Raw genomic sequence first — 21,126 nt, 5'->3', positions numbered from 1 at the left:
ATCTTCTTTATAGGGTCAAACAGGAAATATTTTCAGCATAAGCCAGATGGTCTCTGTCACAACTATCCAACTCTGTTGTGGCTTAAAAACAAGCAACAACCACATACAATATGTAAAGGAATGGGAGTGACACACTCTTCCCCCAAAGACTTTCTTTACTTATCTTCCAGGATTCTACACATATCTGGATTTCTTTCACCCTCTTTGACTAATCCTTCTCAGTCACTTAGACTGGTTGCTCCTCAGTTCCACAGCCTTTAAATGTTAGAGTCCCCCAGCGTTCACTTCTGAGATCTCTTGTCTTTTCTAAATACCTTTACTCCCTGGGTGATTTCATCTCTTCCTGTAGCATTGACTACTTGCCATGTACTGATGGCTTCAGAATTTTCACCTGTGATCCAGAGAGCCTTCACTCTCAAATTATGCATCCAGCTACCTACCTAGTACCTCCACTTCAGCATCCAATAGACATTTCCAATTTAATATGTTACAAAGAGAACTGATCTTCCACAGTCCTTCTCATTCTGTTGTCTTCCCAGTTCCAGTAAATGGAAGCTCCCTCCTCCCTGTTGCTCAAATCAAAAACTTGAAAACTATTCTCTGTATCTCTTTACATCCCACACTGAACATTCAACAAATTCTAATTGTTTTAATGTTTATATATTTTTGAGAGAGACAGAGACAGAGTGCATATGGGGGAGAAACAGAGAGAGAGTGAGACACAGAATCCAAAGCAGGCTCCAGGCTCTGAGCTGTCAGCCCAGATCCCAGTGTGGGGCTCGAACGCATGAACGTGAAATCATAACCTAAGCCAAAGTTGAAGTCTTAATTGAATGACCACCCAGGCACCTCTCAACAAGTTCTATTTTTGAGGTAGATCCTGAATTTAACCACGTCTTACCGCTTACATCTTTCGCATTCTGCCATGATCTCTTTTCTTGAATTAACATAATAGCTTCTTAACCAGTCTCCTTGTTTCTGCCTTGCCATTTAAAAATTTTTAAAAAATTTTATTTAAATCCAAGTTAGTTAACATACAGTATATAATGATTTCAGGAGTATGGTTTAGTGATTTATCACTTATACATAACACCCAGTGCTCATCTCAACAAGTACTCTCCTTGATGCCCCTTACCCATTTAGCTAATTCCCCCTACCCAGCATCTTTCCAGCCAACCTCAATTTGTTCTCTGTATTTAAGAGTCTCTATGGTTTGCCTCCCTCTTTTTATCTTATTTTTCCTTCCCTTCCCCTATGTTCATCTGTTTTGTTTCTTAAATTCCATATATGAGCGAAATCATATATTTATGTTTCCGTGCTTTATTTCACTTAGCATAATACACTCTAATTCCATCTGCCTTACCATTCTTTAGTCTACTCTCAACATAGTAGCTGTAGTGAACTATTTAATATAAAGAGAAATCATGTCTCTCTTATGGAAAAGCTCTTCAAAGCCAGTCCTTACATAATTTGGCACTCATTTCTCTCTGACCACTGTGCAGCTCCCTTCCTCCCCTGCAGCCACCAGCCACATTGGCCTCCTTGCTGTTCCTCATACCAATAGCAACACCTGCCTCAGGATCTTTGCACTGGTTTAATTCCTTCTCCCTGGAATGCTCTTCTTCCAGATAGCCCCTTCACCTGCTCTGCTCCCTTAAGTCCTTCAGGTCTTTGCTGGACTTACCACCTTTCCAGTTAGGCCTTCCCTAACCTCCTCAGGGCACCTGGCTGGCTCAGTTGGTAGAGCATGCAACTCTTGATCTCAGAGTTGTGAGTTTGATTCAACGTTGGGTGTAGAGATTACTTTAAAAAAGTAAAATCTTTAAAAACAAATAAAACCAAAATGACACCTCCTTACCCATGCCACCTCCACATTCTCTATCCCCCTTTCTTATTTTTTTTAATTGCATTTATTATTCTCTGTTATCACAGTATCTGCTGTATGCCTGTCTTCCCCTAACTGTAATGGCAGCTCCCTGATGGGCAGGACTTTTTAATGTTTTGTTCAGTTATACTTACCCCATACCTAGTGTAGTTCCTGGAACATAGCAGTCATTCAATACATATCTTTTGGATAAATGCATTTTTATGGATATTTGAAAAATACTTATATTCTTTTTTCTATTATTGTCTGTTAAATTCACATAGATGATAATATTAATGGTTATCAAGAAGAAAAGGTAGTATTCTCTTCCTTCTAAGAATCAGACTCCATATACTTGCTCATATGCATGAATAATCTGTAACCATGATGTCAGTACAGCTTTATATTCTTACTTTGCTACTTAATATCACATATCATTTATATTAATTTTCATATGTATCACTTCCAATTTTTTGGAAAAAATGGTATTTCAACATAGACATATGGAACTTTTTCCTTTTTTAAGAAAGACTTAACTTTTTTGACTTGTAAAAATGGGATAATACTTTCTAAACTGCAGCCTGTTACTAGTAATATATATTAACTATGTTCAGTCTAAAAAAGCAAGCCTGACTGACTTAGTGAGTTAGGCTGAATTTTTAGTGCTCTAAAATGTGGAAGAATTACCATTATGGATGAATTCCAGTCTTAGGGAATCAGTGGAAACTTTAAGAGAAAATGGGAATTATCACTGCATGTATTTATTACTTATTTATTTTTAATGTTTATTTTTGAGAGAGACAGATAGAACACGAGTGGGGGAGGGGCAGAGAGAGAGGGAGACACAGAATCTGAAGCAGGCTTTAAGCTGTCAGCACAGAGCCCTACACGGAGCTTGAACTCATGAACTGTGAGATTGTGACCTGAGCCGAAGTCAGACGCTTAACTGACTGAGCTACCCAGGCACCCCACCACTGTATTTATTTTAATAATCATGTGAGAGTTACCCTAGGTTAGTTATATACTTGACTAAAGACTTGAGTGGTTAAGTAGAATCTCCTTGAGGGATCCAGAGTGCCCACGAAAACCTTAAACTAAGTATTTCCAAAATTGCATCAAACCGGTGCTGATTTATCTCATTTTCTTTCCTGCCTCACAGTAACATCTACCAAATTACCTTAGGTCAGGACATTTGAAGGTGAGCGTGGCTTCACTCTAAGGCAGAGTGGATGTCCAGCCCCTTGTTTCCTTGTCCAGGCTTACCTCTTCTGTCCTTCTTGCACTTAACCTTAAGCCTCCTTAGGCTTAAATGATAATGAGCTTACTGCAGTTTTCCAAGCATTCCAAGTATACTTGCATGCTTTTGCACACATTGATTCCTCCACTTTCTTTTCCCTTTTGCTAGGAATATTCCTATTTCTCCTTTAAGTCTTTGCTCAAGGCTTTTCTTGGCAGTGCCTTCTCTGACCATGCAGGGTTCAGTGTACCCTGAGCTATTGTTGTGTCTGTAAGTTTAATGCATGTCTTCCCACAATACTAAAATTTAAATTGCAAGGATATTGGCTTATTCACCTTTGTTATTCTGTCTTGATGATGGAAAGTCTTTTAGTAAGTATTTTGTGCATTTGTGGAATAAATAAAAAGCAGTATATTGATAGTCTTCATACTGATTCCTCAGTATTCTTTTTTTCCCAGATATCCCATGTCAATTTTAAGTCATTTCATTTCATTTCATTTCATGTTTATTTGAGAGAGAGTGAGAGAAAGAGAGCATGCGAGAGAGCGCGCAAGCCAGCAGGGGTGGGGCAGAGAGAGAGGGAGACAGAATCCAAAACAGGCTGTAGGCTCTGGTGGCTGGGCTCAAACCCATCAACCTTGAGATCATGACCTGAGCGCAAGTTAGACGCTTAGCCGACTGAGCCTCTATTTTTTTACTTTATATAGAGTGTGTGCACAAGCCTGGGAGAGGGACAAAAAGAGAGAGAAAGAGAATCTTTAACAGGCTCCCCACTCAGCTTAGAGACCAGCGTGGGGCTCAATCTCATGTCCCTGGGATCATGACATGAGCCGAAATCAAGAGTCGGACTGTCAACAAACTAAGCCACCCAGGCGCCCCTAAGTCCTTTCAAGGAGTTTCTTCTATCTTCCCCCTTCTTCAGCTCCTTTTCCCATTTGATTTTCAAATTTGATTGGCTTTTTTTTAAAATCATGAGTCTGCAGGGAACGTCCTCCCTCTCCCAGGAATTCAGCTGTGTACTTTTCGTTTTAATAAGCTTTGAGATTTAGTTCTGAAAAATATTTTCACATCAATTAAATGGCAATTATGTTATGCCTTTCCTTACTTCCCCTTGTCTGAGCATGCAGTTTCCATGGCTCATTCTTCATATCACATACTTTTTCCTATTTGCTCATAGCTATACAGTCATAAAATCTGAGTCGAAAGAGACTCAGATTATTTTTTTTTTAAGAGATCATTATTTTTGCTTCTCACTCAGTGAAGGAATTGGCTCTACCGTTTGTCTAGTTGATGACTGTGTCACTGTTGAATACCCCCAGTGCCACTAGCTGAATACTTCCTGGGGCAGCCCATTCCACTCTTGCTAGGCAGCTCTAGTCATTCAGTAATTTCTCCTCAATGTGTCAGATTGACCTCTCTAGTCCATTCATGCATCCTAAGTTTTCCCTTGGGGTCTCATTTCCCTAAAACAGACTATAGATGTTTGAATGTACTTTGCTATATATATTTTAGCGTAGTGCTAAGGATGTTGGGAAAAAATTGGATTGCCTTGACTCACACAGTGCTAGAAAGTAATTTTTAGAAGGCTTCAGAACTTATGATAAGACCTGAAACCCTAAAAGAACTTGGAAAAAAACCTCAGGGTATGAAAAATTTTTTTTAAGCTTCACATTTAAGGAAGAAACCAGAAATGAAAAGATGGATTGGACTCTGAAAATTAAAAAAGTCAGTGACAAACCAGGAAAAGATATTTGTAATACACATGACAAGCACAGTTATATCTAACAGCTTTTGTTAATAAGAGAAACAAGAAAGGGATACCATGATGGGCAAATGGGGGAAAACATGAGCTTATGATTTATAAAAATATGCTGAAAAAATATTCAAAATACTGGACGTCAAATTAAGATGTCAGTGTTTGCCTGTGAAATTGACAAACACTTAAAAAGTTTCAGTATGCTTTATTGATGACTTCATAATGAAATGAACATAGAAATTTTACTTTTTGTTTTTTTTTTTGGAACATACTAATTTTGGAAATGTGAACAGGTATAGCCTTTTTGAGGGGCAGTTTGACAATATGTTTATATCTTTGATCAATAATTATATTCTAGGAATTTATCATGAGGAAATTACCAGATGTACAAAATGATTGATGTTTATTCAGGTGTGTCCCCTTGGATCCTCTGAGAAGCAGATGCTGAAGTTAAGAGTGTTAGAGATAGATTAGAAGTGGGAGGCAGGGAGGGGGAGGTAATGCTTGTAAGAGACAGGGAGGAAGCAGGACTGGAAAGGAAAAGCCCTCGGGCTCTGATGCAGATCTTGACAGCTGTGAAAGGAAAGAAGCTGGAACAGAACCTGGCAGAGAGAGCCTCAGAGGGTATTCAGGTCTGGCAGTCTGGGCCAACCCAGTGGAGAGCTCTCTGACTGCCAGTTAGGGGGCACACCTAGTGCAGAAGGGACCAGGCCCTGACACCCTCACTGTCTGTGCTTAGTCTTGGGCTAAGGGCTGCCAAGGAGGAGTGGCCTGAAGGCTCTGCAGCTGGAAGCTGTCAGCCAACTGCATTCTTTGTAGTCAAAGGGCAAGTTCTTGCTGGAAGGGAGGTGTAAGTACTATACCACAAGATGGATGTTCATTACAGTGTTATTAAAATGATGCAATTAGAAATAGTATTTTTTCCTATAATAAACATAAAATACACCATTTCTAATTAAGAGTGGGAAAGTAACTTCAAGATTGCATTTATTATTTTAAGCAGCCATGTACTACAGTAAGCTTTTGTTAACCTTGATACCCCTCCTTATCACATGAACTGTCAAGATTTTCCATGTCTTGATCTCTTGATACTGAATACTAGACTTTGTAGTTATCCTCTAACTTTTATATTTACTAGAGATGATGGTAAACGGAGGCGATATTTTGATGGGATTTCGACTACCCCCAAGCTGCCTTAAACTGATACTGCCCTAAGGGAGATCCAGGCATGTACAAACAAGGCCAGTGTGTTGCTTTGCCTTAAACTACCCAGTCTTACTGGTTTCTGTTGAATTCTTTCTTTTTTTCCCTGGGTTGTAATTATCATCCACTTCTAGAATCAGGTAATGTTACTGCTTGTTTTTAGGAAAATTTTAGATCAGGACTCTTAAGTTTATTTTAAAGTTTCCTTAAACTCAAGATTTAATAAAATAATTTTAATCATTGAGTCTGTGGAATCTTTCAAAGAACTCTGCCTTTTCAAAGCCATAAGAAAGGCCTATGGTAATTATTTTGACCACTCTCTGCTTTTCATTCTCTCTTAGTTTTTTTTTTTTTTCTGTCCTTACGAACTCCAAGAAACACACAAGGGGACAGTTTGAAAACTTTGGTTCTTTTTCTTTGATTAATATTATAAAGATAAAAACTGTGGGAAAGTAAAGTTAAAATGAAGCTATTAAAACCAAGTTACATTTCTTTTCCTCCTAGGGCTCATTTTTATGCCTAGAGAAAGGGGTAGTTTCAAGAATCTTTACAAGTAAGGAAACTTGTTATCTAAGGTGTTTTGTTAAAGAATCAGCAAATGTTTCCCCATAATTGACTTATAGGAAAAAGGTCTTCTACTATATGTGTCCCTAGGGACCCCAGAACAAATTGTGTGCCACCTCTGTTGTATTGTTCATATTCCCCAAACTGAAATTTTGAAGAAGGTAGGGCACCGTAACTTCCTCCAGTTACCTCAGAATGTTTTATCACTTTTTCCCCCCATGATTCATTATATATTATAACTTTAGAAAAAGTGTGTTAGACTTTGCCAGGAATTGAAGGGACTGTATGTTTTTTCCTTCTAGGTAGTGTGTGTATAGATTTAAACATATATGTATTTATGAATGTATGATGTATATATTTATTTAAAACAAAGTGTAAAACATATAGAAAAAGCAAACTGAGTAATCAAGTGTAGGTAGTGTTTTCGTGAGTCTAATTTGGAATGAGATTGTGATTGCCTGTCATGAGTTTGTGTTTCTCAGAGGTAACTTCTTAAGGTCAGGGCTGTGTCTTACTCCTCTTGTGACCGTACTACCCAGCACAGTGATTTACACATAGTAAGTGATCATTGATATTGCAGACTGAAATTTCACTTCCAGTTTGTTTGTTTTTTTAATTTAGGGTTTGCCACTAGAAGGACTTGGTCAGCTCTTGTCCCCTTATTATTTTACCTTCAGTAATTTCCTGTTAATTTATTAAAAGCTTTGTATTCTAAAACTTGTTTTGGAAATTCAATTAGTCAGGTAGTACCAGTGGAAAATATTAAAAACAACTATTTATAATACTTTTATGTGACTCATTCATACTTCCTGATCAAAACTTTTATCCACAGAGATGTTAAGTAGACTTTTTTGGCAGGTATTCAGAAACACAGGAAATGAATAATTAAAAGCAGATCTTTGAAATGAACTTACATAAATGACAGAAATATAACCTAGGTTTTATTAGTCAGAATTTAATGATGAACTAGTACAAAACCTATCCTGTTTTTTAAGCAAGTTTTAATAATTATCAACCAAATTGCTTACTAAGCAAGCATTTAACAAAAATATGCTATTCATTACATCAAAACCCCAAAGCTACTTTCCTACCATATATTTTTTTTTATATTAGGAAGTAGCATTCATCATGAAATGTTCTACTCTCTTACTCAATTTATTTAAGGCAAGGCCCTGAACAGGGTCCTCAAACAGTTGTTTTCTGTAGCACTTCTTTGCCTTTACCAACAAGTCAGATACTTGAGATAGACACTTCAAAATTCCTCAATCAGCTACTCATCTCTTGTCCTTAATCTGTTTCTCAATCTCATTTATAACCTCATTCATAATTGCAACAGGAGACCAATGAACTTTTTTTTTCTGTACCAAACTATTATACTCATGATTTACTTTCCCCAAATATGAAATTTTGCCTTGCTCCAGTGCTTAGGGATTTTTTTCTACCCTTAATGCCACCTTCTCTTTTGCTATATATACCACTTTCCTGACTCATTTCAATATTATTGTCTTCTCTGAAAACTGCTTTGGCCTTTAATGATCTCTTTCTCCATAACTACCACCGCTCTTTTCCCTTTGTTCTCACTTTTCTGTTCTGGCCTAGGAGAGGGACATGAGCTACTGCCTGTATGCCACACAATGACTAGAGGGGAGGGAGCTGGATGGAGGGAGTAAGGTGAAGTATATATAGTTAAAAAACAAAACCTTAGGCCAATTTGATGTGCTTTGTATCATTATGTATTTTTTCACCTTTTAAATTGTGAAAATATTGCTATTACCTGTGTTCATCACAGAGCTTTTGTTGTGTGCTTTTATTTAAGGACATCTTCCAATTGACAGGAATCATTTCATATTGGAACAATGGGTTCAGTTGTATAGTGGTTAAGTGGCCAGCCTTCAAAAGCTTCTGTAACCCAGAACGTACAGAGGTAGATTGTTGTTAGCATTCTGTAAAATCCAGTTATAATATATACCTGTGTATCTGTGAGATTGTACTCACAATCCCAGTGTGTGTGTGTGTGTGTGTGTGTGTGTGTGTGTGTATGTGGATGGGGGTATATGTGTGTATGGTGCCAGGAACACTATTCTCTTGCTACAGTGGTGAAGTTCTCTTCCTTTCATCATACATGTGGTCAAAGCTGTTTATTGCGTACTATAAAGACTAGGAACTGCTTAAATAAAGATAGAACATCTACATATATTGTCATATACAAAACAGAATACTATACCACAAAACGAATGAAGTAGATCGGCATACTAGTGAAACAGTTTTCGGGAGAGATTAAAGTGAAAAAAATCACATTGTAGAGCAATAGGCCACGAACATTTACATAAGCAAGACACTTGCATATTCAACTATTCTCATACATGCATGGTCTGTCTCTGGAAGGATACATAGGTCTGCTGAGGTACTAGCAAATCCAGGGTAGGAAGGGAACTTACTTTGCACTATTTTCTTATTGGCACTGTTTGCATTTTTCTTACTACAATCCATATTACTACTTTTAAGAATTCCACATTTACTTAGTATCTTGTGCTGTACTCAAAAGTAGGATAGCAGTTTTTGAGGTAGCATGGCTTTGAAATCCTCACAACTTCTTTTGTGCCTCTTTTTCCCAATTCCTCACTGCTGCAAACAGTGAATGTGTGTTTAGTTTACAATTTGGGACAGTAGTGGAAAGAATATCTGCTTTGTAGGCAGATCAGACCTGTGTATACTGTGTATACAGTATATCTACAGTATACTGGCTTTTATGATTTGGGGTAAGTTATTTAATTTTATAGGATCCTTGAATATGTAGAGCTCAGAAAATAATTTACGTACTTAACTAAGAAAATATACATAGTGATTTGCATATAATAGGAATTCTATAAATGTTAATTATTTTATTTTAGTTGGATAACTAAGGGACTTTTAAAATTTTTTAAATTTTTTTAATGTTTATTTTTGAGAGGGAGAGACAGAGTGCAAGCAGGGAATGGGCAAAGAGAGAGAGGGAGACACAGAATCCAAAGCTGGCTCCAGGCTCTGAGCTGTCAACATAGAGCCTGACGTGGGGCTTGAACCCATGAACAGTGAGATCATGACCGGGGCCGAAGTTGGATGATTAACCCACTGAGCCACTCAGATGCCCTGAGTCTTGTTCAAATTTTTAAATTTCTGCTTTTCTAACTATACTGAAACTGGATCATTAACATTTGTATTTACCCTGGCATGCTTCTGTGGAATAACCACAAGTTTGAGTATCTTCTTGGCTCTTAGAGTATTTTTTTTAGTGAAATAGCTTATTTTCCCTTTTTAATCCTGCAAAGTCTTTTAAATAAAAGCAATGTGCTTTGTTTTCATGGATGTAAATGGGAGTTTACTCTTTTATAATATTTTTCCATATTTGGGTAAGTATTTTAATATATATTATATGTTGCATATATTTATCCAGCAAGGAAACCATGGTTTTAAGCATGAGTCAATTGTGTAGATTAAAAGTGACAACTTTATGATTATAAAAATATTAGAATTCCTTTTTAACATGGATATATCATTTAGATACAGGGTTTTTTAGAGTAATATCTTTTTAAATATTTTTTTTCTTTTTCAGCTCTTTCAGTCTCACATGCCAACAAAAACAACTTGTCCATCCTCACAAATATCTGATGATGAGCAGAAAGTGAGTATATCTTTTAAACAGAGCCATATTATATTCTACATACCTCTAGGATTTCAAAGTAACTACTCAGAGACCTGACAGACTTTTGTTTGTACCTTGAATATAACTTAACTTTTATGTTGATTGAAATTAAAAATCAATAATAGACTGAATACTTGTTGAGTGTTTTCATTGTCTCTTTCCTATGGGACATGAAACAAATTAAAATTCTTGACTGTTTCTGCAGCATTCAGTAGAAAGACAAGCACTGCTTTTGCTGGGCATACTTGCAGAACTTGGTGAATGTAGAGAAGTCCTTTAATGACAAGAGTGTAGGAAGTCGCCTGGTGGTCTTGTCAGATGCCTTCCTGAGTGTGAGATCAAGCCCTTAATGCTTCCAAGGTTATTCTAAGTGTGCTTGCATAGGAGGGATGTGTTTTGGTAAATCATATTGAAAATGTATTTAAAACAGGAATTATATTTAACTTGGTGAAAGAGATGAGTTGATGACTTTTTAAATAAAATATTGCAAATACAAGGATGGGTAATTCAGTAAGTTTAAATGATTTCTTTTAGTTCTGTGCCCAAATGAGGCCTCTTCTTGCCTTTTCCCTCTTCCTTCACATATACTAAGGTCCCCATGGCTTTGATAAATTATAGTTTGACCACCAAACTACCATCCTTTTTATCTTTTTTTCTCTCATTGGTAATAATAGTCTGCCCCATTTTTATTTTTTTATTTTATTATTTTATTTTTTTTTAAATGTTTTATTTATTTCTAGGAGAGAGAGAGAGAGACAGCGTGAGCAGGGGAGGGTCAGAGAGAGAGGGAGTCACAGACTCTGAAACAGGCTCCAGGCTCTGAGCTGGCAGTCAGCACAGAGCCCGACGCGGGGCTCGAACCCACGAACCGCGAGATCATGACCTAAGCGAAAGTCGGACGGTTAACCGACTAAGCCACCCAGGCGCCCCATTAATCCTTTAGTGATAAATGAACTGAGTTGTCATTGCTTAGTCCTCATTTTCTCTGGTTCCTGTTATTCAGTAAATTATGGTGACCGCTGCCACATTTGAGAAACTTTTTTTTCCATGACCTACGATCTTCTAGCTTTAGAACCAAAAGGGATTCTACAGGCCATTTAGTTAAAGTTTTATCTGATACACATGTGCTTGGGTAAAAATTCTAACAAGTATTCTAATCTTGAATACTTTCATTACTGGGAAGCATAGTGTTTCACTTTCTTTTTATTAATGATAAAGATAACATACTTATATGACTAAAGGGGTTCCCAAAGGGCAGAAATGAGAATACAGTATACTTACTAGTTTTCTATTACCGCATAACAAATTGCCATGAATTTAGCTTCTTAAAACAACACCTATTTATTAGCTCATAGTTCTGTAGATCATAAAACTGGGTCGGCGTAGCTTGCTTCTCTGCTCATGGTCTCACTCAAGATGTTGGCTGGCTGCGTTCTTATCTGAAGCTCCCCTTCAGACGCTTTTAGGTTGTTGGCAGAATTTAGTTTCTTGCTGGCTGGTTGCTGTCAGCTTGAAAAGAACATTCTTCCGTCCTTGCTATATGGCTCTCTGTCACTCATGCAACAGGGGAGAACTAATGTCAGATCCCCTTCAGGTTTCACATCTCTTTCACCTGAAAGATCCCAGTCCATTTTAAGGGCTCACCTTATTAGTTCAGACCCACCAAAGATAATCTCCCTTTCTTAGGTTAACTGATTTGGGACCTTAATTACATCTGCAAAATCCCTTCATAGCAGAACCTAGTTTCTGTTTGCTTGAAAAAATAGAAGGTGTGAGTACACCAGAGGGCATGAATCTTGGGGTCCCTCTTAGATTTCTACCTACCACACACAGTAACAAGTGAATCTTTCTAACTTCTACCTCCAAGACCACTCCCTCAACCTACAAATCCATTCCCCAGTAATAACCACTCTCAGGGAAACATTTTCTTCCATAAATATATATATAAGAATATATGAAAAAATAATACTTTTTTTTTAGTCAAATCACAGTAAAAAAAAAAATCACGTAGTTTTTGAGTCTTAACCATGTTGTGGCATGATTCAGTAGTTTAGTATTCTATTGTATGGATATACTACATTTTATTTATCCATTCAACAATTGTTAGATATTTTTGGTTGTTTCTAGTTTTTGACTATTTGGACTAAAGCTGCTATGAGCATTCATGTGTATGGATGGATGTTTTTATTTATCTTTGATACCTATAGTTAGGGATTTTTGGTTATATTGTAATGTCTTTTTAACTTTATAAGAAACTACCCACCTGTTATTCAAAGTGGCTGTACCATTTTGCCTTTGTACCAGCAAATTTATCAGAATTCCACTTGTTCTTCATAATTTATAATACATGACATTATATGCCTGTTAAATTTTAGACATTTGAGTGGTTATTCAGTGGTATTGTACTGTAGTTTTAATTCACATTTCCCTGATAATGTTGAGCACTCTTTTTTTCTTACATAGTTTACTGTCAAGTTGGTTTCCATATAACACCCAGTGATCATCCCAGCAAGTGCCCTCCTCCATGCCTCTCCCATACCCCTGTCAGCCCTCAGTTTGTTCTCAGTATTCAAGAATATCTCATGGTTTGACTCCCTCCCTCTCCCCAACTATTTTTCTACCCTTCTCTTCCCCCATGGTCCTCTGTTAAGTTTCTCCTGTTGCACTTATGAGTGCAAACGTATGGTATCTGTCTTTCTCTGCCTGACTTATTTCACTTAGCATAACACCCTCAAGTTTCATCCACATGGCTACACATGGCCAGATTTCATTCTTTCTGATGGCCATGTATAATAGATAAACCACATCTTCCTGATCCATTCATCAGTTGATGGACATTTAGCTTCTTTCCATGATTTGGCTATTGTAGAAAGTTTTGCCATGATCATTGGGATACATGTGCCCCTATGCATCAGCACTCTGTATCCCTTGGGTACATTCCTAGCAGTGCTATTGCTGGGTCATAGGGGAGTTCTATTGTTAATTTTTTGAGGAATCTCCACAGGTTTTCCAGAGGGGCTGCACCAGTTTTACATTCCCAACAACAGTGTAGGTGGGTGCCCGTTTCTCCACATCCTCGCCAGCCTCTATACTCTCCTGATTTGTTCATTTTAGCCACTCTGACTGACATGAGGTGGTATCTCAATGTGGTTTTGATTTGTATTTCCCTGATGAAGAGCGATGCTGAGTATTGTTTCATGTGTTTGTTGGCCATCTGCATGTCCTCTTTGGAGAAGTGTCTGTTCATGTCTTCTGCCCATTTCTTCACTGGATTATTTGTTTTTCCAGTGTGGAGTTTGGTGAGTTCCTTATAGATTTTGGATACCAGCCCTTTATCTTATATGTCATTTGCAACTATCTTTTCCCATTCTGTCTGTTCCTATTAGTTTTCTTGATTGTTTCCTTTGCCATGCAGAAGCTTTTTATCTTGATGAAGTCCCAGTAGTTCATTTTTGCACTTGATTCCCTTGCCTTTGGGGATGTGTCAAGTAAGAAATTGCTGCAGTTAAGGTTGTTTCCTGCTTTCTCCTCTAGTGTTTTGATAGTTTCCTGTCTCACATTTAGGTCCTTCATCCATTTTGAGTTTATTTTTGTGTATGGTGTAAGAAAGTGATTTAGTTTCATTCTTTTGCACGTTGCTGTCCAGTTCTCCCAGCACCATTGGTTAAAGAGGCTGTCTTTTTTCCTTTGGATACTCTTTCTTTGTCAAAGATTAATTGGCTATACATTTGTGGGTCCAATTCTGGGTTATCTATTCTATTTCATTGGTCTGTGTGTCTATTTTTGTGCCAATACCANCTGATTTCTGTACGTTGATTTTATACCCTGCAACTTTGCTGAATTCGTGGGTCAGTTCTAGTACATTTCTGGTAGAGTCTGTCGGGTTTTCTATGTAGAGTATCATGTCATCTGCGAAAGTGAAAGTTTGAATTGCCAATTCTGATGCCTTTGATTTCCTTTTGTTGTCTGATGGCTGATGCTAGGACTTCCAGCACTATGGTAAACAACAGTGGTGAGAATGGACATCTCTGTCATGTTCCTGATTTCAGGGGAAAGCTGTTTTACCCCATTGAGGATGATATTAGCTGTGGGCTTCTCATAGATGGCTTTTATGGTGTTTAAGTAGGTTCCTTCTATCCCAACTTTCTTGAGGGTCTTTATTAAGGACGGATGTTCTATTTTGTCAAATGCTTTTTCTGCATCTATCGACAGGATCGTATGGTTTTTATCTTTTCTTTTGTTAATGTGATCTATCACATTGATTGATTTGCAAATATTGAACCAGCCCTGTTACCCAGCGATGAATCCCACTTGATCTTGGTGGATAATTCTTTTTATATGCAGTTGAATTTGATTTGCAAGTATCTTGTTGAGGATTTTTGCATCCATATTCATCAAGGATATTGGCCTGTAGGTCTCCTTTTTTGCTGGGTCTCTGGTTTGGGAATCAAAGTGATGCTAGCTTTGTAGAATGAGTCCAGATGTTTTCCTTCCATTTGTAATTTCTGGAATAGCTTGAGAAGAATGGGTATTAACTCTGATTTAAATGTCTGGTAGAATTCCTCAGGGAAGCCATCTAGCCCAGGGCTCTTATTTGTTGGGAGAGTTTTGATAAGTGATTGAATTTCTTCACTAGTTATGGGTCTGTTGAGATTTTCTATCTCTTCCCGTGTGAATTTTGGTTGTGCATGCNCTGAACCCACGAACCACGAGATCATGACCTAAGTGAAAGTCGGACGCTTAACCGACTAAGCCACCCAGGCGCCGCTGTTTCCATATATTTTTAAATGTATTCTCTGACTGCCTGATTGGCCCATTCGTTCTTTAGTAGGGTGTTCTTTAACCTCCATGATAGATATTTCTCCATTCCCTTACTTTCAATCTGAAGGTGTCCTCAGATCTAAAATGAGTCTCTTGTAGACAGCAGATAGAATGATTTTGACTTTTTATCCATTCTGCTACCCTATGTCTTTTGATTGTAGCATTTAGTCCATTTACATTCAGTGTTATTATTGAAATATGTGGGTTTAGAGTCATTGTGTTCTCTGTAGAATTCCTTCATGTAGTGGTGTCTCTGGTACCTTGTGTTCCTTGCAACATTTCTGTCATAGAGTCCCCCTCAGGATTTCTTATAGGGCTGGTTTAGTGGTGATGAATTCTTTCAGTTTTTGTTTATTTGGGAAGACTTTTAACTCTCCTTCTATTCCAACTGACAGTCTTGCTGGATAGAGGATTCTTGGCTGCATGTATTTTCTTTTCACCACATTGAAGACTTTTTGCCATTCCTTTCTGGCCTGCCAAGTTTCAGTAGATAATTCTGCAACCACCCTGATATGTCTCCCTTTGTATGTTAGGGTCCTTTTATCCCCAACTGCTATTTGAATTCTCTCTTTATCCTTATATTTTACAAGTTTCCCAATGATATGTCATGCAGAATATAAATTGAAGTTACATCTGAGGGGAGTTCTCTGTGCCTCCTGAATTTCAGTGTCTGTTTCCTTCCCCAGATTGGGTAAGTTCTCAGCTATAATTTGTTCAAGTACACCTTCAGCGCCTTTCCTTTTTTCTTCCTCTTCAGGAATTCCTATGATGTGGATATTGTTCCATTTGATTGTATCACTCAGTTCTCGAACTCTCCTTTTGTGCTCATGGATCAGTTTATCTCTTTTCCTTGGCTTCCTCTTGTTCTATAATTGTGTCTTCTAATTCACCTATTCTCCTCTCTGCCTCTTCATGCATTGGCTGCCTCCATTTTGTTATGCATCTCATTTACAGTATTTTTTAATTCATCACAACTATTTTTAAGCTCCATGGTCTTTGTAGCAATGATTTCTCTGATGTCTTCCATGCCTTTTCTAAGCCCAGCGATTAATTTTATGACTATTGTTCTAAATTTTGTTCATTTATATTGCTTATATCTGTTTTGAGCAATTCTTTAGCTGTCACGTCTTCCTGGAATTTCTTTAGTGTTCTTCTGTTTCGTCATTTTGGCTAGCTTTCTGTCTCTTGTCAGTTTTAAAAGCTTGTTATGCAGTCTGCACCAGTGAGTACTGTTATCTTAAAGGAGGCTTATTGAGTGCCCAGGGCCTTTCCATTCAGGTAGTGTTCTTTTAATGGTGTCTTTTGGTCCCTCATGTTGGTACTTTGGTTATTTTATTTCCCTACTCATAGTGGTATTTGGCACTCTCCACCCTGTGTACTTTGACTTGTTTCTTGAGGAAGCCCTGGAGAGGAAAACAGACAGACAAACAGGGAACACAAGCACACATATGCACAAAGAGACTAGCAAACTGAAAGGAAAAAAAAACAAACAAACAAACAAACAAAAAAACCCCCAAAACAACAAAAACAAAAACAGCAAAACAGCAAAAGACAAAGGACAGTCTAAAAGCATAAAACCAGAAATCACATCTACAAATAAAGAGTAGTGTGCTGATGGAGGAGCATATACAAATGAGAAATAACAGGGGTGGGGAGAAAGAGATGTTGAAAGTTGACCATGCAGAGAGATTAAAAGGCTTATTTCAGATAAAGAGAAAGGAGAATAAGGCAGGAGGTAAGGTAAATACCAAAGATAAGAAAGAAGAAAAGAAGAAGAAGAAAAAAACCTGGAAATAATGTTACCCAGAGAAGCTATATAGTCTGATTATTTCAGAGGGAGCGAGAAGGGAAGGTAATGATGGAGATAGAACATGCATCAAGTGAATGGATTATATATGTCTGTTTTAACAAACCTATAACCAGAAAACCAGGTCCAGAGGAGGGGAGAGAAATGGACTAGATAAGGGAGAATATCTGAATAGCAAGAGTTGATCTAGAGTCAATCATGGCAATGTGGTCAGTGTTGATGTTGGGGGAGGGGCTGCTTCCATAGCCAGGCTCAGGTAACCAAACAACTAGGTAATGCAGATGGGCGTGGTTTGGTGTAGGTGGGTCTCACCTCCACTTTGTGTCCCTCAGTGCCCCACCTTGGTGGCTGTGGGGAGAAAGATGGCGACCCCCCAGTCCTCTCTGGAACCAGGTGTTGCAAAGCACTCTTTTGCGTCCGATATCACCGTGCTGCGGCCGCAGCCAAGGTGGGCGGGGGTTTATTTCCTGTGCCCAGCCTCATTTCCAGATCTCCTTGGTTTGCAATAATAATACCACCTGGAGTGTAATTCCGCAAGCCCCGGCGCTTCCCACCGAGGTTTGGGGGATTGAGTATGGGACCAGCTCCTTTTGAATCCAACTGCAACTGTGATCCCTGGGCACCCTGTGGGAAGAAATCTCTGAGACTAGAGGTGGGATTTCTCTCCGAAAGCCCTGCAGCTAGAGATGGGACGATACAATTCCTCTTTGTCCTGGCTGTGCTTTTTTCTCCCTTTCAGGGACCTTTCTAAGATTCCTCAACTGCTTTTTTTTTCTTTTTCTCTCTGCAGACGGGGAACTCCTTCCCCTCCGTGCCTCTGAGCTCCCCCGCCCTTATTTGTCTTCCCCAGTTCGCAGTCACACCCCTCTGAGGCTTTCTTTTTAGTGGACTCTGCCTCTTTTACTCCCAGCCTCTTGCAGTTCAGAGGTTTTTTTGGCTTCAGCCCTTCTTGGTTTGAAAGATGCAGGCCGGAGATAGCAAACTCCCTACTTCTCCGCCATTTTGCCTGCTAGCCTGAATCATATGAATTCTTTAAGTATTCTGAGTATATGTGCTTTGTCATGTATATATGTCATATATATAATATTTTCTTCCAGTTTGTGACTTACATATTCCTTGATGATCACAAGTTTTTAATATTGATAAAGTAGACAGATAAATAATAAGATTGTCCCAATACCACACTATCTGGTGATTGTAGCTTTGTGATTGGATTGTATAAGTCCTTCAACTTTGCATAATTGTTGTAGCTGTTCTAAATCGTCTGCATTTCCTTATAAATTTTAGATTGAGCTTGTCAGTTACTGTATTGACAGCATGGAGTTGAAGCTTGTTCTTTTATCCAGTCTGACAGTTTCCTTCTTTTAATTGGAATGTTTAGATATTCACTGTCCATTATGGTAGCCACTAGCTACATGTGGCTATTTAAATTTAAATTAGTTGAATAAAAGTTAAAAGCAGGTCCTCAGTTGCATTCGTCCCATTTGAAGTGTTCAATATTTGCATGTGGCTACCTGTTGCACAGATCAGATACAGAACAGTTCCACCACCACAAGAAGTTCTATCACATATTGGTGGTTTAGACCATTTACATTTAATTTAATTATAGATATGACTAAGTTTAAGTCTGCCAATTTGCTGCTATATGTTTTCTCCTTGTCCCATTTGTTCTTTCATTTTTCTTCTTTTTCTGCCTTTTTTTGGATTAGTATTTTTATGATTGCATTTCATCTTTACTATTGACTTATTAGCTATACCTCTTTGTGATCTTTTATTTTTTAAAAATACTAGTCAGTGTAGGCTTTAATTTATTACATGTATCTTCAGTGTTATAATGCTTCATATATAATACAGAAATCTTAACAACCGTAACTGTCTATTCCCTCTCTCTGTTGTGCTGTCTTATCATACATTCTGTTTCTCCGTGATTCCAAATCCTGCAATATATTGCTGCTGTTGCTTTTAATGATCATATTTTCAAGAAATTAAAACAAGCAAAAAGTTCTTTTACACACATTTACATGTCATTTTTTTCTTTTGGCATTTTATTGAATATGTTCTGTGACCTTATGCTTTGCATTATTTTTCGTGAGAAAACTGTAGTCATTTTATGTATTATTTGTGTGTAATGTGTCTCCCCACATCTGGTTGCTCATAAAACTTTTCTGTATCCTCTTTTTGAAACATTTTGTTCTGATATGCTTAGTTGTGGATTCCTCTGGATTTTTCATGTGTGTAGTTTGCTGAAATTCTTAGATCTCTGAGTTCATGTTTAGAAAACTGGAAAAATTTCAATCACTGTTACTTAGATATTTCTTTCCACCCTCCTCCAGTCTCTCCCCATCTTTTCTTTCTTTTTTTTTTTTTTAATGTTTTATTTATGTCTGAGAGAGAGAGAGAGAGAGAGAGAGAGCGTGAGCAGGGGAGGGTCAGAGAGAGAGGGAGACACAGAATTGGAAACAGGCTCCAGGCTCTGAGCTGGCTGTCAGCAGAGAGCCCGACGCAAGGCTCGAACCCACAAACCGTGAGATCATGTTCTGAGCCGAGGTCAGACGCTCAACCAACTGAGCCACCGAGGCGTCCCCCTACCCATCTTTTCTATATGATTCCATTTACAGGTATGTTAGACCATTTGATATCATTTCACAGTTTTTGGAGCTCTATTTCAGTTTTATCTTTTCTATGAGAGACTTTTAGCTTCGAGAAATAAAGATATTTAGCTTGGATAATAACTATTGAAAAAAATCTTTCCTTCCATTGTTTGATCTGCTGATAATATGGTTCAATAGGTTTTTTATTTAGATGTTGCATTTTTCCTTTTAGGAATTTCATTTGCTGCCTTTTGTTGTTGAGAGCTTCCATATTTCTCTTGTAATTCTGTCATGTCAGCCAATATATCCATCTCTTTTTCTTATAGAAAAAGAGTATAGTTTTCGTCTTCAGCATCTTTATCATAGTTATTTTAAAGTTCTTATCAGCTGAGGGGCGCCGGGGCGCCTGGGTGGCTCAGTTGGTTAAGTGTCTGACTTCAGCTCAGGTCATGATCTCACGGCTACTGGGTTCGAACCCATGTCAGGCTCTGTGCTGACAGCCAACTCAGAGCCTGGAGCCTGCTTTGGATTCTGTGTCTCCGTCTCTCTCTGACCCTCCCCTGATCACTGTCTCTCTGTCTCTCTCTCTGAAATAATTAAAACATTAAAAAAATAAAAAAAAAATAAAGTTCTTATCAGCTGATTCAACTGTGAATCACATTTTTCTACTTCTTCCTCTGTAGTAATTTTTTATTGTATGGTAGATGTTGTGGATGCTACATTGTGGAGGTGCTAGATTTTGTTTCCTTCTTCTGAAGAGTGTTGACCTTTGTTCTAGCAGGCAGTAAATTGCTAGGTTATTGCATTGTTCATGTTGAACCTTTGTTATAGGCTTTGTTAGAGCAGGTCTATTTCAGCTGTGTACTATGGAACATTTCTGATATCTAGGTTGTGATCCTTACTCCTAAAATGTGGTCCATATAGGTTTTCAGTGGAAAGCCTGAAGGGTTTACTGAGCCCCTTTAACTTACAGACTTAAAATTAATGCTCCCCAGGATAGCATTCTTGAATACTCTATATAGCTCCTTCCAATTTCCATCCCCGCCCCCGGCTAGGCTCTTTGTGTTCCCCTTGTATTTGTGCAGTTCAGCCAAAGTTTTAAGAGGAGTGTATTTGTAGATTTTGGACTCCTTCCTTTCTGGAATTTTCTTCTTCAGTTTTCAACTGATCTACTTTCCCTTGTTTCCAACTGACTACTCAACCCAGTAAGACTACCACTTCCATCTTGAGGTCTGTCTTCTTTGTGTAGCAGTGACTGGGTTGTGCCCTCAGAAAGACCTAGAAAATGTGCATCTCACCCTGCATGGTTTCCGGTTCCCAAGAGTCTCATTTCATCCAGTGTCCGTTGGCCTTTGGTTGCACTCCAGTGACTTGGAAGAATTGTTTATAATTGTTAATTAGCAGGGATATTACTGCAACATAGGTTAACTCTGACATTACTGGGAGCTGAAACTGTATAATTTTGTGTTGTACTTTTTTCATATGACATTTAAATTAAAATTTACTAAATATTTATTGTAAACATATTTAATTACTTTAAACATTCCATTTTGTGAATGAATATACCATAGTTTACATGAGTCTGTTCCTTTTTCTTGGAA

The 21,126-nt window shown here is 38.0% G+C and overlaps 1 protein-coding gene across 4 annotated transcripts in view; it reads left to right on the top strand.

Moving 5' to 3' along the window:
- SEPTIN10 (septin 10) overlaps nt 1–21,126 on the top strand; it is a 69,919-nt gene that overhangs the window by 15,222 nt on the left and 33,571 nt on the right. For all 4 annotated transcript variants that reach the window (XM_077767263.1, XM_077767259.1, XM_077767262.1 and 1 more), the window contains exon 2: nt 10,217–10,285. In XM_077767263.1, coding sequence (XP_077623389.1) covers nt 10,217–10,285 — 69 coding nt within the window. The remainder of the gene's footprint in view (nt 1–10,216; nt 10,286–21,126) is intronic.

This window comes from Crocuta crocuta, unplaced genomic scaffold, assembly GCF_008692635.1.
Source record: "Crocuta crocuta isolate KB4526 unplaced genomic scaffold, BGI_CrCroc_1.0 scaffold185, whole genome shotgun sequence".
NCBI lineage: Eukaryota > Metazoa > Chordata > Mammalia > Carnivora > Hyaenidae > Crocuta > Crocuta crocuta.
The sequence above is the reverse complement of the archived record's forward strand: the minus strand, read 5'-3'. Positions and strand labels throughout refer to the sequence as shown.